The 24,783-nt window shown below is 45.9% G+C and overlaps 1 protein-coding gene across 4 annotated transcripts in view; it reads left to right on the top strand.

Annotated features, from left to right (window-relative positions):
* LOC140191170 (adhesion G protein-coupled receptor E3-like) overlaps window positions 1-24,783 on the top strand; it is a 144,101-nt gene that overhangs the window by 103,942 nt on the left and 15,376 nt on the right. For 3 of the 4 annotated variants that reach the window (XM_072248319.1, XM_072248317.1, XM_072248320.1), the window contains 5 exons: window positions 890-1,110; window positions 11,766-11,832; window positions 15,644-15,735; window positions 17,752-17,920; window positions 24,252-24,380. In XM_072248319.1, coding sequence (XP_072104420.1) covers window positions 890-1,110; window positions 11,766-11,832; window positions 15,644-15,735; window positions 17,752-17,920; window positions 24,252-24,380 — 678 coding nt within the window. The remainder of the gene's footprint in view (window positions 1-889; window positions 1,111-11,765; window positions 11,833-15,643; window positions 15,736-17,751; window positions 17,921-24,251; window positions 24,381-24,783) is intronic. The other variant, XM_072248318.1, reaches the window with a different exon arrangement.

Below are 24,783 nucleotides of genomic sequence, written 5' to 3'. Positions count from 1 at the left end.
TAAAGTGAGGATAAAATTGGCTTGAGTGATGGAGATGTGATGGTAGTGAAGGGTTATTTTTCGGATTGGAAGCCTTTGACCAATAGAGTGCTGGGTCTAGTGTTGTTTGTCATCAATATTAAAGTTTTGAATAATAATGTTAACAGTGCTGGATGACACATTTGGTGGATAACACCAAAATTGTTGGTGTAGTGAATGGTGGAAGAGACTATAACAAGATCTAGATTAACTGGAGACGTGACCAAGGAATGGCAGATGGAATTTAACTTGGAGAAGTGAAAGGTGTTACAAATTGGCAGGATATTCACAGTGATGCTCTGTATTCAGGACTTTCCACTCACTGTGACGCTCTGTATTCAGGACTTTCCACTCTCCGTGACGCTCTGTATTCAGAACTTTCCACTCTCCGTGACGCTCTGTATTCAGAACTTTCCACTCACCGTAATGCTCTGTATTCAGAACTTTCCACTCACTGTGACGCTCTGTATTTGGGACATTCCACTCACCGTGATGCTCTGTATTCAGAACTTTCCACTCACGGTGACACTCTGTATTTGGGACATTCCACTCACCGTGACGCTCTGTATTCATGCCTTTCCACTCACTGTGACGCTCCCTATTGGGGTCGTTCCACTCATTGTAAAGTTCCACATTTGAGATGTTCTGTTCACACTGACAGTCCATGCTCAGGACGTTCCAGTAATGGTGACACTCTGTATTTGGGACATTCCACTCACCATGACACTCTGTATTCATGCCTTTCCACTCACTGTGACGCTCCCTATTGGGGTCGTTCCACTCATGGTAATGCTCCACATTTGGGATGTTCTGTTCACACTGACACTCCATGCTCTGGACGTTCCAGTAATGGTGACACTCTGCCTTCCAGGTTGTTTGTGCGATCATCGCTGGGTTTCTGCATTACCTCTTCCTGACTGTGTTCGCCTGGATGTGTCTGGAAGGCATCCAGCTCTACCTCATGGTGGTGAAGGTTTTCCACACAGGCTGCCTGGGGAAACGCCACATGTTCCCAGTTGGCTATGGCCTTCCACTTCTCATTGTTGGAATCTCGGCTGCTGTGGTCAGGAAGGGCTATGGGACACCCGAACAGTGAGTACTATAGCCCTGATGTAGGGCTGAGCAACAGAGTTTACGAGTGTGCTAGTCCTGCCTCTCTCCTCCCAGGAACCAGCTCCAGCCAGTTTTATTTCCTTAAGTAAGCAGTCCCTTGCTTATGTCAAATGTCAGCAGGCAGCTGTCAGAGCTCTGTGGCGTCAGCATTCTGACCTGAGGCAAGTCTCTCAGCAGGGTGCTGTGTCAGAAGTTGAGGCCGGCCCATGTAGTGCTGAGGACACATGGTATTGGTCGACTGACTTTAGACAGGACGTCATCTTGTCTCCATATACCGCGTGGCATTAACAGAAGGAATTCTGCAGATGCTGGAAATTCAAGCAACACACATCAAAGTTGTTGGTGAACGCAGCAGGCCAGGCAGCATCTCTAGGAAGAGGTACAGTCGACGTTTCAGGCCGAGACCCTTCATCAGGCGTTAGTTCCTAAGATAATATGATCCAGTTATCTTGCAGTCACAGTTCATGTAGTTTGAGTGCACATAGGGCTGGCAGCCACATTCCCTCTAGGATTGCAGTGATTCACTTGAGCAGTTCACCATTGAGGGGGAAGGTACAAAATAAATGATCAGGCCAAACTGATCAATATTCATTACACACTGGCACAATGTGAAACTGCATTAGAAAGGGTGACAATAAACGAGCAGTGTCTAGCATTTAAAACAGGTAACAAATATACAAACATTTGTATGTGAAAACCAAAATCATTGCTGATGCTGGAAATATATAATAACAGGAGATGCTGGAAATCCTCCGCAGATGTGGGATGTGACAACATTTCATGTCAGTGAAGGAGAAAGGAGCGGTGTGTAACCGGAGGGCGGGCATAGGGAAAAGAGGAAAGCAAAGATGCCCATGGGGATAAACTGTAAACAATTATCTGAAGACAAAAACAGATGCTGGAATCTGGAATAAATAACAAAACACTGGGAGGAGACACTGGGGCAAACAGTATCCCAAGGTGCAAAATGTGTATGTCAATATTTCCAGTCCTTTACAACTGAGTGAACGGCAGCAAGCCCAGAGTTAGAGCACAGACAGAAGGATTGAAAAAGAGTTGCAAAATGCCCAGCATGTGGTCGTGCTTGGTAGATCTGGCTGGGTTCATCCTCCACTCCTAGAGAGAGGTAAACCACAAACATGGTGAGCCAATATCACAGACAGGCAACTGATACCAACCAAATTTAAGTGATCTGAAGTTGTAGAATTCAATGTAAAGCCCAAGGGGAAAAAAACCTGAGGTACAGCCCACCATCTTCCATCATAAGACCATAAGACATCGGAGCAGAATTAGGTCATGTTCTTTTCTCCTTCTCAGCCCCATTTCCCAGGCTTCTCCCCGTAACTTTTGTTGCCATGTCCAATCAAGAACCTATCAATCTCTGCCTTAAATACACAAAACAACCTGACCTCCACACCTGCATGTGCCAACAAATTCCACAAATTCACCACCATTTGGCTAAAGAAATTTCTCCACATCTCTGTTTTGAAAGGGTGCCCCTCTATCCTGAGGCTGGGCCCTCTTGTCCTAGACTCTCCCACCATGGGAAACATCCTTTCCACATCTACTCTGTCTAGGCCTTTCAATATTCGAAAGGTTTCAATGAGATCCTCCTTCATCCTTCTGAATTCTAGCGAGGACAGATCCAGAGCCATTGAACGCTACTCGCATGATAAACCTTTCATTCCTGGAATCATCTCTGCGAACCTCTTCTGGACCCTCTCCACTGCCAGCATATCTCTTCTAAGATGAGGAGCCCAAAACTGTTCACAATACGCAAGGTGAGGCCTCATCAGTGCCTTATAAAGCCTCAGCATCACATCCTTGCTCTTGTATTCTAATCTCTTGAAATGAATGCTCACATGGTATTTGCCTTCCTCATCACCGACTCAACCTGAAAGTTAACCTTCAGGATGTTCTGCACAAGGACTCCCAAGTCCCTCTGCATCTCAGATTCTTGAATTTTCTTCCCATTTAGAAACAGTTTTATTTTCTACTACCAAAGTACATGACCATGCATTTTCCAACATTGCATTTTATTTGCCACTTTCTTGCCCATTCCCTTAATCTGCCTAAGTCCTTCTGCATCCTACCTGTTTCCTCAACACTACCTGCCCCTCCACCAATCTTCGTATCATCTGCACACTTGGCAACGAAGCCATCTATTCCATCATCTAAATCATTGATATGCAGCATAAAAAGAAGTGGTCTCAACACCAACCCCTACAGAAAACCACCAGTCACTGGCAGCCAACCAGACAAGGATTCTTTCATTCCCACTCACTGCCTCCTACCAATCAGCCAATGCTCTAACCGTGTTAGTACCTTTCCTGTAATACCATGGGCTCTTAACTTGGTAAGCAGCCACACATGTGGCACCTTGTCAAAGGTCTTCTGAAAGTTCAACTATACAACATCTATTGCATCCCCTTTATCTATCCTACTTGAAATCTCCTCAAAGAATTCCAACAGGTTCATCAGGTAGGATTTTCCCTGAAGAAAACCATGCTGACTTTGTACTATCTTGTCCTGTGCCACCAAGTACTCCATCACCTCATCCTTAACAATTGACTCTAACATTATTCCAACCACTGATATCAGGCTAACTGGTCTATAATTTCTGCTGCTTTCCTCCTTTCTTGAAGAGTGGAGTGATATTTGTAATTTTCCAGTCCTCTGGCAACATGCCAGAGTCCAATGGTTTTTGAAAGATCATTTCTAATGCCACCATGATCTCTAACTCTATCTCTTTTGAACCCTAGGGTGCAGTTCATCTGGTCCGGGTGGCTTATGTACCCTTAGGTTTTTCAGCTTTTTGAGCACCTTTTCCCTTGTAACAGTAACTGCACCTGTTTCTCTTCCTTCACACACTACAATATCTGGCATACTGCTAGTGTCTTATACCTGGCAATCTGTAATAGTGTAACAAGATCATCCACCTTACTTCTTATACTACGTACATTTAGATACAATACCTTGAGTACCGTATTTGCTACCCTTTCTAATTTTGCATCCCTAATAATTTGATACTCAGTCTGTTGGCTGCAACTCGAGAATTGGTTGCCTTTTCTCCTTGGAGCAACTGAGGGTGAGAGATGATCTGATAGAGGTGTATAAGATGATGAGAGGCATTGATTATGTGGATAGTCAAAGGCTTTTTCCCAGGGCTGAAATGGCTATCACGAGAGGGCACAGAGGTGCTTGGAAGTAGGTACAGAGGAAATGTCAGGGGTAAGTTTTTTACTCAGAGTGGTGAGTGTGTGGAATGGGCTGCCGGCGATGCTGGTGGCAGTGGATACGATGGGGTCTTTTAGGAGACTCCTAGATAGGTACTTGGATTTTAGAAAAATAGAGGGATGTGGGTAGCCCTAGGTAATTTCTAAAGTAAGTACATGTTCGGCACAACATTGTGGGCCGAAGGGCCTGTATTGCTCTGTAGTTTTTTAACGTCTCTAGGCCTGCTCTTCCTGACGGTCTGACTAACACACTATCTTTACTATTTTACCATCTGTCCTATCCTGAGTCCCTTCATTCCGCTTCCCACCACCCAACCAAGTTACAAACGTACTTTAAACCCTCCCCAAAAGCTCTAACAAACCTGCCTGTGAGAATACTGGTCCCCCTTGGGTTCAGACGTATCCCATCACTTTTGAACAGGTCATACCTCCCCCAGAAGAGATCCCAATGATCCAAGAACCTGAAGCCCTGCCCCCTGAACCAGCTTCTCAGTCACACATTTATCTGCCAGGTCATCCTGTTTCTACCCCCACTGGCGTGTGGCACAGGCAGCAATCCAGAAATAACTACCTGGGAGGTCCTGCTTCTCAGCTTTCTACCTAGCTCTCTAAATTCCCTTTTCAGGACCTCATTGCTTTTCCTTCCTATGTCATTGGAGCTAATATGTACCAAGACATCTGGCTGCTTCCCCTCCCTCTCCAAAATGTTGTGGACATGATCCGGGATGTCCCTGACCCTGGCACCTGGGAGGCAACATACTATCTGGGTGTCTCGTTCACATCCACAAAATCTCCTGTCTGTTTCCCTCACTATTGAGTCCCCTCTCACTACCACTCCCCTCTTCTCTATCTTTCTATGCTTATGCTCAGTGCCTGTAAGTTGGTCACCATGGCATTCTCCCAGGAGGTCATCCCACAAAAGTACCCAAAACAGTATATTTGTATTTGAGGGGAATGGCCACAGGGGTGCTCTGCTCTAACTGCCTATTTCCATTTCTCCTGACAGTCACCCAGCTATTTGTCACCTGCAACTTCAGGGTGACTACCTCCCTGTAACTTTGATCAATTATCTCCTCACTCTCCCGTACAAGCCGAAGGTCATCCAGTTGCTGCTGCAGATCCCTAACACGGTCTTCAAAGAGCTGCAGCTGGATGCACTTCACGCAGATGTAGATCCCTGGGAGACTCTGGGTCTCCCAATTCTCCAGCACAAAGAACATACCACAGCCATTTAAATGGCACGGGAAGAGAGAGGAAAAAACGAAAAGGAAACCCCTAACAGACTCTTTACACAGAGTCAACGCCTCTTCAGAGCCAAAGCCTATCGCTTCTACTCTCACCACTGGCCTACCCTCGCTAACAACCACCCCGACAATGGCTGCTCCAGAGCCGCTTCATCATCTGCAGTGCAGTCTTCATAACCAGATTTTGAATTCTGCAACTCTAGAGATAATGATTTCTCTCTGTCTGTGATGTTGCCTCATATTGTGTGTTTGTTCTCTGCATTTTTTATATTTCCCCTCTGGGAGTTAAGGGCATGTCCAGACTGATCTGCCATGGCTGATTTCACAGCTCTTGCATTCTTCAGCTAATGTTCTAATTCTTTAATTACTGTACATCCATTCGCTCATGTTAGCAGCTTATCCTCATGGTCACCCTGGTTTTACTCTCCGAGCCGTACCTCCCCAACCCTCTCTTTACAGTCTTCTCAGTTTGACAAAGGGTCTCCAATCTGGAATACTGACTCGTTCCTCTTCCCTTAGACGTGACCTGAACTGCTCAGTGTTTCTGACAAAAAAAAACACAGGAAATATGATTCAATGGAGACTATTTAAAAAAGTTAAAGATATCATCAAGTATTTTGTGTGTGAAAAGAAGCAAGCATGAACAATTAGGATATTCTGTACACAACAGAAGACATTGGATTGTGCATAATTAGGCACTGGGAAAGAGCCAATGAATTGAATTGAATCAAATTGACTTTATTTCTTACATCCTTCACATACATAAGGAGTAAAAATCTTTACGTTACATCTCCATCTAAATGTGCAATGTGCATTCATAGTAATTTATAATAATTTATAGTAAATAGAACAGTCAATGTAATATAGAGTACACTCAAACCAGCATGAGTTCATCAGTCTGATGGCCTGGTGGAAGAAGTTGTCCCAAAGCTTGTTGTTCTTGGCTTTTATACTTCTGTACCGGAGGATTGGAGGGAGGCGAATGTTGTCCCCTTGTTCAAAAAAGGTAGTAGGGATAGTCCGGGTAATTATAGACCAGTGAGCCTTACGTCTGTGGTGGGAAAGCTTTTGGAAAAGATTCTTAGAGATAGGATCTATGGGCATTTTGAGAATCATGGTCTGATCAGGGACAGTCAGCATGGCTTTGTGAAGGGCAGATCGTGTCTAACAAGCCTGATAGAGTTCTTTGAGGAGGTGACCAGGCATATAGATGAGGGTAGTGCAGTGGATGTGATCTATATGGATTATAGTAAGGCATTTGACAAGGTTCCACATGGTAGGCTTATTCAGAAAGTCAGAAGGCATGGGATCCAGGGAAGTTTGGCCAGGTGGATTCAGAATTGGCTTGCCTGCTGAAGGCAGAGGGTGGTGGTGGAGGGAGTACATTCAGATTGGAGGATTGTGACTAGTGGTGTCCCACAAGGATCTGTTCTGGGACCTCTACTTTTCGTGATTTTTATTAACGACCTGGATGTGGGGGTAGAAGGGTGGGTTGGCAAGTTTGCAGACGACACAAAAGTTGGTGGTGTTGTGGATAGTGTAGAGGATTGTCAAAGATTGCAGAGAGACATTGATAGGATGCAGAAGTGGGCTGAGAAGTGGCAGATAGAGTTCAACCTGGAGAAGTGTGAGGTGGTACACTTTGGAAGGACAAACTCCAAGGCAGAGTACAAAGTAAATGGCAGGATACTTGGTAGTGTGGAGGAGCAGAGGGATCTGGGGGTACATGTCCACAGATCCCTGAAAGTTGCCTCACAGTTAGATAGTGTAGTTAAGAAAGCTTATGGAGCGTTAGCTTTCATAAGTCGAGGGATAGAGTTTAAGAGTTGCGGGGTAATGATGCAGCTCTATAAAACTCTGGTTAGGCCACACTTGGAGTACTGTGTCCAGTTCTGGTCGCCTCACTATAGGAAGGATGTGGAAGCATTGGAAAGGGTACAGAGGAGATTCACCAGGATGCTGCCTGGTTTAGAGAGTATGCATTATGATCAGAGATTAAGGGAGCTAGGGCTTTACTCTCTGGAGAGAAGGAGGATGAGAGGAGACATGATAGAGGTATACAAGATATTAAGAGAAATAGATAGAGTGGACAGCCAGCACCTCTTCCCCAGGGCACCACTGCTCAATTCAAAAGGACATGGCTTTAAGGTAAGGGGTGGGAAGTTCAAGGGGGATATTAGAAGAAGGTTTTTTACTCAGAGAGTGGTTGGTGTGTGGAATGCACTGCCTGAGTCAGTGGTGGAGGCAGATACACTAGTGAAATTTAAGAGACTACTAGACAGGTATATGGAGGAATTTAAGGTGGGGGGTTATATGGGAGGCAGGATTTAAGGGTCGGCACAACATTGTGGGCCGAACTCTATGTTCTATGTTTCCTGGATGATAGCAGCTGGAATAGATTGTGGATGGGGTGAATCAGGTCCCCAGAGATCACAGTGTTTACATACCTGTCCTTGTAAATGTCCTGAATCATGGGAAGTTCACAATTACAGATGCACTGGGCTGTCCACACCACTCTCTGCAGAGTCCTGCAATTAAGGGAGGTACAGTTCCCATACCAGGCAGTGATGCAGCCAGTCAGGATGCTCTCAATTGTGCCCCTGTAGAAAGTTCTTAGGATTTGGGGCCCATACCAAATTTCTTCAACCATCAGAGGTGAAAGAGGCGCTTTTGTGCCTTTTTCACCACATAGCTGGTGTGTACAGATCACGTGAGGTCCTCGGTGATGTGTATGCCGAGGAACTTAAAGCTGTTTACCCTCTCAACCCCAGATTCATTGATGTCAATAGGGGTTAGCCTGCCTCCATTCCTCCTGTAATCCACAACCAGCTCCTTTGGTTTTGCGACATTCATTAATCAGTGTATTGAGTACAGGAGCTGGGATGTTATGTTCAAGGTAGTGAGATTTAATTTGGAGCATTGTGTGTATTTCTGGTTATCTAACTAAAGGAAAGATATTAATAAGATTAAAAGAGTGCAGAGAGAATTTACAAGGATTTTACCAGGATTTGAGGACCTGAGTTATAGGGAAAGGTCAAATAGCTTAGGGCTTCATTCCATAGGAGATTCCCTGGCTCCGTGGCTCAGAAGGGATGGGTGGAAAGGAGGAGTGCAGTACTGAGAGGGGAATCCATAGTTAGAGGAGTCGACAGGAGATTCAGCAGACCTGAAAAGAAATCTAGATGGTATTTTGGCTCCCAAGTGCCAGGGTCAGGGGTGTCTTGAATTGGGTCCAAAGCATTCTAAAGGGAGAGGATGAGCTGCCAGAAGTCATTGTACATATTGGTACCAACAATGTCCGGCATGTAGGAAAAGGGAGAAAATGCTGAAGAGAGAATATAGGGAGTTAGGTAGAAGGCTAAACAGCTGAACATCCATTTAGTAATCTCTGGATTACTATGTGCCACATGCCAGTAAGGATAAGGATAGGATAATTCGGCAGATGAATGCATGGCTAAGGAATTGGTGCAGGGGGCAGGGTTTCAGATTTCTAGATCATTGGGATTACTTCTGGGGAAGTTACAACCTGTACAAAAAGGAGGGTTTACACCTGAGCCCGAAGGGTCCAACATCCTTGTAACCAGCCCTCTGCAGTATCAGTGAGAGAAAAGGTACAGAACATAACGTCAGAATGTTCAGATGGCAAAACCTGAGGGAGAAACTACTTGGGGATAGAACGGACAAGTTCAATGCCTCGCATGTTTGCTCCTGCTGTCAGCACTTCCTTTCTAGCAGGTTGTAAGAGAACTACATTGCTGTGAGTGCACAAGTCTCCAGTTCCTTGGCTATTCCTGTGTCAAGACATGTCGCCCCAACCCATATGGTGTGGCCTGTGCTTGTGGGTTGTTCACCCAGATGTAGCAAACCCAACTCAGTTATGTAATGATTTGTGTTGTTTCATTTATATTTGGTAGGAATGTTGCATGTTAAGCATACAGTCAGGCTGAGAGATCATTACTGATATTACTAATAGTATGATATTCAGGAGTTGGAGTTAGCCCCAGCACCACTCAATTCTGCTCCACCATCTCCTTAATTAGGGGCTGATGAGATCTTGGCCTTGGTTTCACTTCCTGTCTGTTCTACATGGCTCCAGGCACTCCAGAGTCTGAATATGTCCGACTCATTCCAGAACACGTTCTGTGAGTCAGCCTCAAGACAAGCTTCCTCCCAACACCCTCTTCATTCACATTATCATTCTCCATTTGTCTCTGTCTCTTTGTCATTTCCGGTGTGGCGATGGGGCTGTGTGGGAGGAGGGGTGGAATGTCAGTGACTCTGTTTCCTCTCTACACAATATTTTTACTGAATTCCTCATTGGATTTAGCTGTGATTTTCTGTTGTGATGACCTCACTCACAGACCGTGAGATGCCTCCTCCACTGACGCTCATATTTGAAGCCCTTTCCCTAGGCCGTAACCAGCCCTGACATCAGGCCATCCCCTGACATAGCCCTAGAACGATCTTTCCTGGTGATGAAAATCATATTCAATTTTGTGTCTGTCATTCTTTTGTGAATTTATGTCCTTTCTGCTATTGTGTGGCTTTCCATATTGTGTTCTAACTGAAGACTATAAATACTATCTGGCTGTTTTTCCATTCATTCAGAGCTGGTGCTTTGAGCATTGTTTATCTGTGTTTTACTTTTAGCAACAGATGAATCTTTGACCACATCTTGAAAGCAGCTTCTGTGGTCTCAGGATGTTATGAATTGTTTTATTTATAATCAGCTACCTTGAACTGCTTTTAAAATTAGAACTGCAACAGGCCCTTTGTCCCATGATGTTGTGTTGACCTATTAATCTACTTCAATATCATTCTAACCCGTCCCTCCCACATAGCCTTTCATTCTTCTATCATCCATCTGCCTATCTAAGAGTTTCTTAAATGCCCTTACTGAATCTTCCTCCAATCATCTTAAAAATTTTCCCTCTCATATTTGCCATTTCTACCCTGGGAAAAAAAGCCTCTATGTCCACTTGATCGATTCCTCTTATCATCTTACATATCTCTATCAAGTCACCTCTCATCTTCCTTCCCTCCAAAGAGAAAAGCCCCAGCTCGCTCAACCATTCCTCATAATACATGCTCTCTAATCCATACAGCATCCTGGTAAATCTCCTCTGGGTTGTAGCTGTTCTTAAAACTTTTCATGTGGATTTCAAGTTCCTGTACTTCCTTCCCAATGACAGCAATATGAAGAAGAATGTGCTGAATGGTTCAACGGGGAACTAAGTGCTAATTTCTTTACATTGAGTACTTGGTGTCTGGAATGAGCTGCTAGAGGAAGTGGTGGAGTCAGAGATGGTAACAAGACTTACGAGGCATTTGCACATCGGAACAGGACACAGAGAGATATGGAATACATATCCCGAGCAGAGCCCAAAACGTCGACTGTACTCTTTTCCATAGGTGCTGCCTGGCCTGCTGAGTTCCTCCAGCATTTTGTGTGTGTTATTATCAGTTTCTATGATTTCTCTTTGCCCTTACAATTTATATTTTCCTTCATTACTTTTTAGTCCTCTTCTGTTGATTCTGCATCTCTACCAGCCTTTAGGTTTACCACTGTTATCAGCTTCTGTCTGTTTTCCATTTTAATGCCCTCCTTAGCCATGGTAAGGTCGTTCACCTCCGACTATCCTCCAGAACCTCTTCTTTTCAGTGGGGTGCACTTCTGCAGGAAGTCATGGCAAACAGACTAAATCTGGCCTGGAGAAAGGAACTGATGTCTTAGTTTGGAAGAGGGGCTCATTTCCAGGCCAGCAGAGGTCAGTTGAGCTGAGTAATTGATTTCTCACTGTACAAGGGAATGGTGGGAATTGAATAGATTCCTGGTCTGATTCACCGCTCTCTAAAAGTCAGGCAACTGACCGGTCTTTGTGTCCTTGTTGGGAGGTAAAGTTTTGAGTGTATCTAGATCCCTTCCTTCAGCTACCAGAGGCACAGGTAAACCCTGACACCATAACTTCAGGTATGGTTACACAGCTACAAAAAATCAGCAGGTTACTCAGCCCCTTGTGCCCATGTTACCATTCAGTATATACAGACACATTCTTAATGAACTCTCCACCTGGAGCTATCTCTGCATCAGACACAGTGTGACCTGGCTCTCTGAAGAAGAACCTGCTAACTGTCTGTTTCCTTCCTCTTGCAGTTGCTGGCTCTCTCTGGAAGACCACTTCCTATGGAGCTTCCTGGGGCCAGTGTGTGCCATTATCCTGGTGAGGACTGTATGCCTTTGGGGAATAGTAAAGTTATTTGGTATTGAGATGTTGGATTTATGAGAATCATAAGTGAAAAATAAGTAGAATTGAGAAAATATTTCAACTAAGAATGTGAGTATTTGAGTGTGGGGTAATTTACCAGGAAAAGGGTTGTGGGGGTTCTCTGGATCAAGCAGAGTATTCACTGGTGAGTTCTGAGAACAGGAGCACTTTTCCAGTTCCATACTGTGTTTCACCATTGATGATCCATCCAGATTACATGTGATGGAGTGTTCCTAAACGCAAACACGAGGAAATCTGCAGATGCTGGAAATTCAAGCAACACACACAAAAAATACTGGTGGTCGCAGCAGACCAGAAGAGGTACAGTCGATGTTTCGGGCCGAGACCCTTCGTCAGGACGAACTGAAAGAAGAGATAGTAAGAGATTTGAAAGTGGGAGGGGAAGGGGGAGATCCGAAAAGATAGGAGAAGACAGGAGGGGGAGGGATGGAGCTAAGAGCTGGAAAGTTGATTGGCAAAATGGATACGAGGCTGGAGAAGGGAGAGGATCATGGGACGGGAGGCCTAGGCAGAAAGAAAGGGGGAGGGGAGCCCACTATAGTGAGAGGGGCAGAGGGAGAAAAAAGAGAGAGAGCCAAAAAAGGGGAAAATAATAATTAATATATAAATAAAGGATGGGGTACGAAGGGGAGGTGGGGCATTAATGGAAGTTTGAGAAGTCAATGTTCATGCCATCAGGTTGGAGGCTACCCAGACGGAACATAAGGTGTTGTTCCTCCAACCTGAGTGTGGCTTCATCTTGACAATAGAGGAGGCCGTGGATAGACATATCAGAATGGGAATGGGACGTGGAATTAAATTGTGTGGCCACTGGGAGATCCTGCTTCCTCTGGCAGACAGAGCGTAGGTGTTCAGCGAAATGGTCTCCCAGCCTGCATTGGGTCTCGCCAATACATAGAAGGCCACACCGGGAGCACCGGACGCACTATATCACCCCAGCCGACTCACAGGTGAAGTGTTGCCTTACCTGGAAGAACTGTCTGGGGCCCTGAATGGTGGTGAGGGAGGAAGTGTAAGGGCATGTGTAGCACTTGTTCCACTTACAAGGATAAGTGCCAGGAGGGAGATCGGTGGGAAGGGATGGGGGAGACGAATGCACAAGGGCATCGCGTAGGGAGCGATCCCTGCGGAAAACAGAGAGAGAGGGGGTGGGAAAGATGTGCTTAGTGGTGGGATCCCGTTGCAGGTGGCGGAAGTTACGGAGAATTATATGTTGGACCCAGAGGCTGGTGAGGTGGTAGGTGAGGACAAGGGGAACCCTATTCCTAGTGGGGTGGCGGGAGGATGGGGTGAGAGCAGATGTGCATGAAATGGGAGGGATGCGTTTGAGAGCAGAGTTGATGGTAGAGGAAGGGAAGCCCCTTTCTTTAAAAAAGGAGGACATCTCCTTCGTCCTGGAATGAAAAGCCTCATTCTGAGAGCAAATGCGGCGGAGACAGAGGAATTGCGAGTAGGGGATGGCATTTTTGCAAGAGACAGGGTGGGAAGAGGAATAGTCCAGGTAGCTGTGAGAGTCCGTAGGCTTATAGTGGACATCGGTAGATAAGCTGTCTCCAGAGATAGAGACAGAAAGATCAAGAAAGAGCAGGGTGGTGTCGGAAATGGACTAGGTAACTTGAGGGCAGGGTGAAAGTTGGAGACAAAGTTAATGAAATCAACAAGCTCAGCATGCGTGCAGGAACCCTGCCCTCAAGTTTTCCTGGTCCATTTCCGACACCTCCCTCCCATTTCTTGATCTTTCTGTCTCTATCTCTGGAGACAGCTTATCTACCAATGTCTACTATAAGCTTACGGACTCTCACAGCTACCTGGACTATTCCTCTTCTCACCCTGTCTCTTGCAAAAATGCCATCCCCTTCTCTCAGTCTCCACCACATCTGTTCTCAGGATGAGGCTTTTCATTCCAGGACGAAGGAGATGTCCTTTTTTTTAAAAAAAAAGAAAGGGGCTTCCCTTCCTCCACCGTCAACTCTGCTCTCAAACGCATCTCTCCCATTTCACCCCATCCTCCCGCCACCCCACTAGGAATAGGGTTCCCCTTGTCCTCACTTACCACCCCACCAGCCTCCGGGTCCAACATATAATTCTCTATAACTTCCACCATCTCCAATGGGATCCCACCACTAAGCACATCTTTCCCTCCCCGCCCTTTGTGCTTTCCGCAGGGATCACTCCCTATGCGACTCCCTTGTCCATTCGTACCCCCCATCCCTTCCCACCGATCTCCCTCCCGGCACTTATCCTTGTAAGCGGAACAACACTTCACCTGTGAGTCGGCTGGGGTAATATACGGCGTCTGGTGCTCCCACTGCAGCCTTCTATATATTGGCGAGACCCGACGCAGGCTGGGAGACCACTTTGCTGAACACCTACGCTCTGTCCACCAGAGAAAGCAGGATCTCCCAGTAGCCATATATTTTAATTCCATGTCCCATTCCCATTCTGATATGTCTATCCATGGCCTCCTCTACTGTCAAGATGAAGCCACACTCAGGTTGGAGGAACAACACCTTATATTCCGTCTGGGTAGCCTCCAACCTGATGGCATGAACATTGACTTCTCTAACTTCCATTAATGCTCCACCTCCCCTTCGTACCCCATCCCTTCTTTAGTTATTTATTTATTATTATTAATTTTCCCCTTTTTCTCTCTCTCTCTCTTTTTTCTCCCTCTGTCCCTGTCACTAGAATGGGCACCCCTCCCCCTTTCTTTCTCCCTAGGCCTCCCATCCCATGATCCTCTCCCTTCTTCAGCCTCATATCCCTTTTGTCAATCTACTTTCCAGCTCTTAGCTCTATCCCTCCCCCTCCTGTCTTCTCCTATCATTTCGGATCTGCCCCTCCCCCTCCCACTTTCAAATCTCTTACTACCTCTTCTTTCAGTTAGTCCTGATGAAGGGTCTCGGCCCGAAACGTTGATTGTACCTCTTTCAATAGATGCTGCCTGGCCTGCTGCGTTCACCAGCATTTTTTGGAGTGTTCCTATTCTGTTTTGTTCCTGTACCACTGAGTGTTTGGGACAGGTGTGGTGAGGTACTTCCCAGTGACAACAAAATTCAAATCAGATCAAGCCAGTGTGCTAGATAAACTTATAAAAGCAGGATTATAGGCTCTTGTTGTTCAGCATGTTAACAGTCTTTGTGATATTTTTGTCATGTGTTTATTACAGCAAATACAGCGTTAAATGGGTTTCAAGGGGATAGGGAAATGGAGCGAGAATGAAAGATGATGGATAATAGTTACTATTAAGGATTGAAATTCAGCATGGATAAGTCTAGCTAAAGTGCCCTATCACTTTCCAGTGTTTGTCCAGTTGCAGGATCTAATTCATCAATCTGGTGCGTATGGAGAAGCAGCATCATAGACTTGGAAACAGCAAGATATACTTCAGCAGTATAACTACTCCTTTCCTCAATATTGTGCTAATTGAAATACACATGTGCAAATTGTACCCCATAATAATTAGACTGGTGTTAGTTGAGAGCAGTGTAATATTTCTGAAAGAATTAAAATTTCATGCATGGAAAAGTTTGTTGACAGACAGTTCAAGTTTACACACACAAAATGAACACTCCTTCCAATCGGTATTAAGCTGCAGCTAATATGGGAAGCCAAGCTTTGTCTTGTCTGCAGTGTGTCCGGTCTGGGAGGCATTAAATGTTTGCACAGTGTGCCCCAGGATCCTGATACTTCAAATGTCTGATATTGTCTTTGATTGAATGTAATGAAACCTCTCCATCTTCAGATCAACATCGTGTTTTATTGCATAACTCTGGGTAAACTGGCAAAGAGGATGTCAACTCTGAAGAAAGATAAGCCTGCACTGAAGAAGATTAGGTATGACATTCCAGCGGGGAGCATTGCATTCTCTTGTAAAATCAGAGGCCATTTAACTCGCATGCTCAGCAACTTGAAAGTTTCATCCCTCGTCTTACCTCTGTAACCTTGTATATTTTTCCTCAACATGTATCTAATTCCTTCTTGAAGGTCGTAGTGAAGCCTGCCTCCAGTAATACAGCAGGCAGAGTGGTCAGATTCTAGCCGCAAATGGCTTAATGTTCATCCCTTTTGTGACCCCCTAATCCTTGATCCCTTCAACGACAGTTTTCCACTTCATATTGTCACATTGTCCAGATAATAGTCCCAGCCCCTCTGATCTATCCCTGTCATGTCCTCCCTCATCGATCCCATAAGTTTATTCAGAACTCTCTCCAATGCTTTCAAATCCTTCCAATCATGCAGTGACTGCCATTGAACACAGTACCCAAGTTGAGGCTGTAACAGTGTTTTATAAAGATTTTGCATAAATTCCCAATCTTTGTATTTGTTGATACAGCCCAGAATAACCATTTTCACTGACCTGTATACCCACAACCCCAGGTCCATGCTCGCCTGAAATCCCTTACAATACTATCCTTTATTCACTACTGCCTTTCCTTATTGTTCTTACTAAAATGTATCAGCTCACATCGCATTGCTTATAATGTTGTCTGCTGCATATGTCCATTCCACCAGTGTGTTTATTGCCTGCTGCAATCTATCACTGCACTCCCAAACTTTGTTAGGAATTATGTCAAGCACCCCAAGCTTTGGTCATTAATTTGGATCAATAAAAGTGATGGGCCCAACACTGATTACAGACCCTGATTCATCCTCCTCTATTTGGGGAAACAATCGTTCTCCATAATCCTCTGCTGTCTGTTACTGAGCTAAATTCTTTCCCATGCCATCAGTGTTCCTCTCTCTCCTGGAGTTGTTAGCCCTGTCAGACATGTCATTAGATGTGCCCTGTAAAGCACACCACTGGCCCTGTCAGGTACACTCTTCGTCCTGTCAGGCATGTCCTTAGCCCTGTGAAGCAAACTGTTGCCCTGTCAGGTATGCCCTTTGCCCTGTCAGACGTGTCCTTAGTCCTGATGAAGGGTGAAACATTGACTGTTTACTCTTTCCCATAGATGCTGTCTGACCTGCTGAGTTCCGGCAGCATTTTGTGTGTGTTGCTTGGACTTGCAGCATCTGCAGATTATCTCGTGTTTTTGATGCCCTTAGTTCTGTCAAGTGCGTGCTTTTGTTTAATTTACAAACATACAAAAATTAATTCCAATGCAAAGGACATGCAAAGTTTAGATGTTACAATACAGTTACTGAATTCAAATTAAAATACAGTTATTAGCATCTATGACGCACTCATTTCCCTAGGAGGGGGCACTATTCCCAGAAATTCCCTACTGAACACATAATGATAACATGTTCCCTCTCGAAGGAAACCCTGACACAGATATAGCTCCAGAAGAGGGGTAAGCACGCGGCTCAGGCACAGCCCTTGACAGCTCACTGCCTGGACCCGTGAATGGCCATCTTGGCCAGGCCCAAAAGAAAGCCCACTAAGATATCTTCTGAGCAACCAAACCACACACCCCACTCCTTACTGGGAGCCCATCAGCCAGAAGCATGGGGTGGAAGTGCAGCCAGAACTTGAGAAGCATCCCGATCCGATACTCAAACAGGGGCTGCAGCCTCTCGCACTCCATTTGGGCATGGTACACTGGCTACTCCCAACACAGAAAAGACAAGTGGATTGGGTATCAGTGAACCTGCTCAGAAATCAATGACACAGAACTGCCCTGTGAAACATCTCCCTCCAAGGTCCCCACCTGCAGGCGATCAGGCACGTCTGTAGCCCTATCATATTTGCTACATATATTCCAAGATGCAATGTTGGAAAGCACCTCAGTCCACTAACAACAAATCCTGCTTGCTGCTTATCGGCTCTATGGTTAACTCTCTGGTATTCCATGGTGTGCTTCAGACAATCTCATTCACGAACATTTCCCTTTCCCTACATACGACCAGATCATTCACCCTGGCAGCATTCGCTCAGCTGATCCTCCTGGGATGCACGTGGATATTTGGGATTTTCCAATTTCGAAAGGAAACGATTGTCATGGCTTATATATTCACCATTATCAACAGCTTTCAAGGAATGTTCATCTTTATCCTGCATTGCCTCCTGAACAAACAGGTATGGGCTATATACACACAGGCGCTGACATACTTTGTGTACACTCTGTAACACAGACCCGCCCCCCCATCCTCACTATAGTACTGACCCATTCTCCTTCCTCAATGTAAAACAGAATCACTCCCATCCTCACTGTAACACAGAATCACCCCCGTCCTCACTGTAATACAGAATCACCCCCATCCTCACTGTAACACAGAATCACCCCGTCCTCACTGTAATACAGAATCACATCCCATCCTCACTGTAACACAGAATCACCCCCGTCCTCTCTGTAACACAGAATCACCCCCATCCTCACTGTGATACAGAATCACTCCCGTCCACACTGTAATACAGAATCACCCCCGTCCTCACTGTAACACAGAATCACCCCCCATCCTCACTGTAACACAGAATCACCCCATCCTCACTGTAATACAGAATCACCCCCATCCTCACTGTAATACAGAATTACCCCATCCTCACTGTAACACAGAATCACCCTGGTCCTCACTGTAATACAGCATCACCCCCATCCTCACTGTAACACAGAATCACCCCGTCCTCACTGTAATACAGAATCACCCCCATCCTCACTGTAATACAGAATCGCCCCCATCCTTTCTGTAACACAGAATCACAGCCGTCCTCACTGTAACACAGAATCACCGCCGTCCTCACTGTAACACAGAATCACCCACATCCTCACTGTAACACAGAATCACACCCGTCCTCACTGTAATACAGAATCAACCCCATCCTCACTGTAATACAGAATCACCCCATCCTCACTGTAACACAGAATCACCCCCCATCCTCACTGTAACACAGAATCACCCCCATCCTCTCTGTAACACAGAATCACCCCCGTCCTCACTGTAATACAGAATCACCCCTGTCCTCACTGTAACACAGAATCACCCCGTCCTCACTGTAATACAGAATCACCCCCATCCTCACTGTAATACAGAATCACCCCATCCTCACTGTAACACAGAATCACCCCGTCCTCACTGTAATACAGAATCACCCCCATCCTCACTGTAATACAGAATCGCCCCCATCCTTTCTGTAACATAGAATCACCGCCGTCCTCACTGTAACACAGAATCACCCACATCCTCACTGTAACACAGAATCACACCCGTCCTCACTGTAATACAGAATCACCCCCATCCTCTCTGTAACACAGAATCACCCCCGTCCTCACTATAACACAGAATCACCCCCATCCTCTCTGTAACACAGAATCACCCCCGTCCTCACTGTAATACAGAATCACCCCTGTCCTCACTGTAACACAGAATCACCCCGTCCTCACTGTAATACAGAATCACCCCCATCCTCACTGTAATACAGAATCACCCCATCCTCACTGTAACACAGAATCACCCCCATCCTCACTGTAATACAGAATCACCCCCATCCTCACTGTAACACAGAATCACCCCCATCCTCTCTGTAACACAGAATCACCCCCATCCTCACCGTAACACAGAATCATGCCCCATCATCACCGTAACACAGAATCATGCCTGCCCTCACTGTAATACAGAATCACGTCCGTCCTCACTGTAATACAGAATCGCCCCCATCCTCTCTGTAACACAGAATCACCCCCGTCCTCACTGTAACACAGAATCACCCCCGTCCTCACTGTAATGCAGAATCACATCCCATCCTCACTGTAACGCAGAACCACCCCCGTCCTCATTGTAATACAGAATCACCCCCATCCTCACTGTAATACAGAATCACGCCCGTCCTCACTGTAATATAGAATCACCCCCGTCCTCACTGTAATACAGAATCACCCCCATCCTCACTGTAACACAGAATCTCCCCGTCCTCACTGTAATACAGAATCACCCCCTTTCTCACTGTGACACAGAATCATGCCCGTCCTCTCTGTCACACAGAATCATCCCCATCCTCACTGTGATACAGAATCACGCCCATCCTCACTGTAACACAGAATCACCCCCCGTCCTCACTGTAATACAGAATCACCCCCGTCCTCACTGTAACACAGAATCACCCTCCATCCTCAGTGTAATATGAACTAACTTCAAAACCTCACTGTAATATTGATTCACTCCACACCCGCACCGTAATACCAGCTCACCCGACCCCCTCACTGTAATACCGACTCACTCTAACCTCACTGTAATACCGACTCACCAGTTTTCCTCACTGTGATACAGACTCACCCCACACCCTCACTGTAATTTGAATGACCGCTCACCTCACTGTAACACCGACTCACCCCACACACTCATTGTAACATGAAACATCATACACCCTCACTGTAATATCAACACACCCCACATCCGCACTGGAATACCGTCCCTCCTGACACCCTCACTGCAATACTGACAAACCCCCATCCTTACTGTAATACTGACACATTCCACACTCACACTGTAATACTGACTCACCCCACACCCTGACTCTAATACCAACTCACCCCAGTCCCGCACTGTAATACTGACCCACCCCACCCTTACACTGTAATACCAACACCCCATACCTTCACTGTAATACCGACTCACCCCACACCGTCACTATAATACAAACTAAACCCCTCCTTCACTGTACTCCGACTCACTCCACACACTCTCTGTAATATCATCCACCCCACACCCGCACAGTAATTCCGACTCATGCCACTCTTCAATGAAATACGGTCACACCCCACACCCTCACTGTAATAACACCTCACCACAGGTGCTCAACGTAATACTGACCTACCCCAAACACTCACTGTAATACTGACTCACCCAACCCCCTCACTATAATACTGACTCACACCCCTTTTATTGTAATAGCAAGTCACCCCACAAATTCCCTGTAATCCCAACTCACTCCACACCCTCAATGTAATAACGCCTCACCACAGACCCTCACTGTAATACCGACTTACCCCACTTCTGCACTGTAATACTGACTCCCCCCAACTCCCTCATTGTAATACCGACTCAACCTCTCCTTCACTGTAACACCGACTCACCCCCACACACTCTCTGTAATATCGACTCACCCCACAACCTTCCTGTAACCCTGACACACCTCACACCCTCACTGTAATACTGATTCACCCAAACCACTCCCTGTAATGCCATCTCACTCCAGACACTCACTGTAATATTGATTCACTCCACACCCTCACTGTAATAGCAATTCACCCCACCCTCACTGTAACAGACTCACCCCACCCCCTCACTGTACTACCAACCCACCCTTCCCTCACGGTAATACCAACTCACCTCACATCCTCACAATAATACTGACTCACCCTGCGCCCACACTGTAATACTGACTCACCCAACCCCCTCACTGTAACACCGACTCACCCTTCCTTCATGGTAAAACCAACTCACCCCACCTCCTCACTGTAATACCCAACCCACCCCATTCTACACTGTAACACCGGCTCATTCCACCCCCTCACTGTAATACCAACTCACCCCACACCCTCAGTGTAATACCAACTCACCTCACATCCTCACAATAGTTCCGACTCACACTACTCCTCACTGTAATATCCCACACCCCACACCCTCACTGTAACGCCGACTTAGCCCACACACTCTCTGTAATATCAACTCACCCCACAACCTCACTGTAATAGCGACTTACCCCACAGCCTGACTGTAATGTTGACTCAACCGACACCCTCACTGTAATACCAGCTCACCCTCTCCTTCACTGTAACTGACTCACCCCACACACGCCCCACACTCCTCACTGTAATTCGGTCACTCCCCACACCCTCAGTACAATAACGCCTCACCACAGACTCTCACTGCAATACTGACTCACCCAACCCCTCACTATAATACCAACTCACCCGACGTCCTCACTGTAGTATCGACTCACTCGATACCTTCGCTGTAATACCTACCCACCCCACACCCACACTATTATATCAGCTCACCCCCTCCTTCACTATAACAGCGACTCACCCCACACCCTCACTGTAATTCCGACTCATACCACTCCTCACTGTAATACCCCACACCCTCACTGTAATAATGCCTCACCACAGACCCTCACTGTAATACTGATTTACCCCACACCCGCACTGTAATACCGACTCACCCAAGACCTGCGCTGCAATGCCGACACACCCACACCCACACTGTAACACTGATTAACCCGATACCCTCACTATAATACCAACTCATCCTTCCCTCTCTGTAACACCGACTCACCCCACACCCTCACTGTAATTCCGACTCATACCACTCCTCACTGTAATACGGTCACACCCCACACCCTCACTGTAATAATGCCTCACCACAGACCCTCACTGTAATACTGATTTACCCCACACCCGCACTGTAATACCGACTCACCCAAGACCTGCGCTGCAATGCCGACACACCCACACCCACACTGTAACACTGATTAACCCGATATCCTCACTGTAATACCAACTCATCCTTCCCTCTCTGTAACACCAACTCACTCCACACCCTCACTGTAAAACCAACTCCGCCCACAACCTTACTATAATACTGACTCACCTGACTCCCTCACTGTAAAACCAACTCACCCCACACCGTCATTGTAATGCTGACTCACCCCACACCCTCAATTTAACATCGACACCCTCCTGCCTTCATTTTAACGCAGAAGCACCGCAAGCCCGTTACTCTTTCTTGTACTGCCTCCTTCTGCCATGACTTTACCGCGTATAGTTCAAAGTTCAAAGTAACTTTTTTTATTGAAGTATCAAATTGATTCAAAAAGATATATATCAGACTCTCACCGACTCACCCTTCCTTCATGGTAAAACCAACTCACCCCACCTCCTCACTGTAATACCCAACCCACCCCATTCACCTCACTGTATTACAGTGAGTCGGTGTTGATATATATCAACAAGCAATATTTCTGTGGTTTCCTCTACCTCCATCCATTGGCCATGGTTGTCATGTTTGAATTATTCCAGATTTGGTCATGATACGTATGACTATAAGACAATAGGTGTGGAATTCGGCCATTTGACCCATCAGATTTACTCTACCATTCCATCAGAACTGATTTATTATTCCTCTAAAGTCCATTCTCCTGCCTTCTCTCCTGACCTTTGATGCCCTTACTAATCAAGAAACTATCACCCTCCACTTTAAATATATCCAGTGTCTTAGCCTCCATAGTCGTTTGTGGCAATGAATTCCACAAATTCGCCACCCTCTGCCTAGGGTAATTCCTGCTGATTCCTATTCCTAGTCCCTTTGTTCTGAGGCTGTGCCTGCTGGTCCTGGACTCACCCGCTATAGGAAGCGTCCTCTTCAATCCAGTCTCTCTAGGCCTTTCAATAATCGATAGGTTTCAATAACATCTCTCTCCTCTCATTCTTCTAAACTCCAGCAAGTTTAGACAAAGAGACATGAAACACTTCTCATGTGTTAACCCTTTCATTCATGGAATCTTCCTCATGAACCTCCTCGGGACTCTCTTCAATGTCAGCAAGTCATTTCTTACATAAGCGGCCCAAAACTGCTCACAATTCTCTAGGTGCATCTGACCAATGTCTTATAAAGTTCAGTATTGCTTCTTTGTTTTTGTATTCTAATCTTCTCAAGATGAATTCTAATATTTCATTCGCCTTCCATACCACTGACTCAACCTGGAAGTTCACCTTCAGGAAATCCTGCACAAGGACTCCCAAGTCCTAATGCACCTCTGATTTCTGAATGTTCTTCCCGTTTAGAAATACTCTATGCCTCCTACCAAACTGCATGACCATACACTTCCCAACACTCTATCTATATCTGATGAACTCATCTGAAGACCAGGGCCTAGTTTGTCTGAATTGTCCAATTCCTTTTTCTCAGCTTCCCTTGCTCTGTTCTGCCAGTTTCCCCTCACCCCTTTCCCTATTCTGCCCACTCCCCCCACCCCACTCCTGCTCCAGTGAAATTCATTGTTCGTGCCTCTCCCGGGAATTGATCTCCAGTATCCCCAAGCCTTTCCCCTTCCCTGTTCTGCAGTTGCCAAGGCTGCATTTTCCTGATATGATTGACCTTGTGCTTGTTTTCACATTTCCTTCTGACATTAACTGCAGCTATTCTGCCTGTCGAGTGTATGCTGGCCCACAGCATGCTGAAACAGGATAAGTCATAACTTTAAAAAGGTAAAAGCCCGAAGCTTGGAGCAAGTATAATTGGGAAGTTCTGGAAGAGTCAGTGCACAGGCTGAATGTCCTCCTTGCTATGGCCTCCGTTGTGAACCAACCCCACATTTTTTCAGACACATACCTAAACACAAGGAAGGAAGGAAAATGCAAATCCTGACCTTTTGACAGTATAAATACAATACTTTTATTTTGGTTTTAAAGGTGAGGGAGGAATACCGGAAATGTTTCTGCAGAAACCTCAGCCTAAAGGGCCTGTGGTACTCGGAGTTTGCAGCCAGTTTCACTGTGCCAATGACCAGTTTGCAACAGAGGCACCTCTCCATCCAGCAGGTCAGTTTCTTGGTTCTAACATGGCAGGTCTACACTATATGTCTAAGGCAAGGACCCACATAGCACTTCCTGCCCTAAAGGTACTGGAGGGTTTCTCTGAGTTCTGCACCATGGGTTGTTGTTCAGCTGGTATTCCAAACCAGTCCTCAATGTTAGCCTTGCCATGGTCTCTGCTCCTTTGTCTTACGGTCTTCTGGTCTCTGAGTGGAAAATTGAATGTTCAGTTTCCCACTCCTGAGATTTCTGTATTAAATTTAGGCTGATGCCATGGTGAGGAACAGGGGGACACAGGTTCTGGGGTGCTGATGTTGGATGGTGTGCTCAATCACATCTGTATTGCCAGATGAAAATAAAACATCCTTAGCAATGTTTATCCTAACGTTTTAAAAAAGCTCCAGCAGGG

The sequence above is a fragment of the Mobula birostris genome, chromosome 32 (genome assembly GCF_030028105.1).
Source record: "Mobula birostris isolate sMobBir1 chromosome 32, sMobBir1.hap1, whole genome shotgun sequence".
Classification (NCBI taxonomy): Eukaryota; Metazoa; Chordata; class Chondrichthyes; order Myliobatiformes; family Myliobatidae; genus Mobula; species Mobula birostris.
This window is presented reverse-complemented; position numbering and strand designations above follow the sequence as displayed.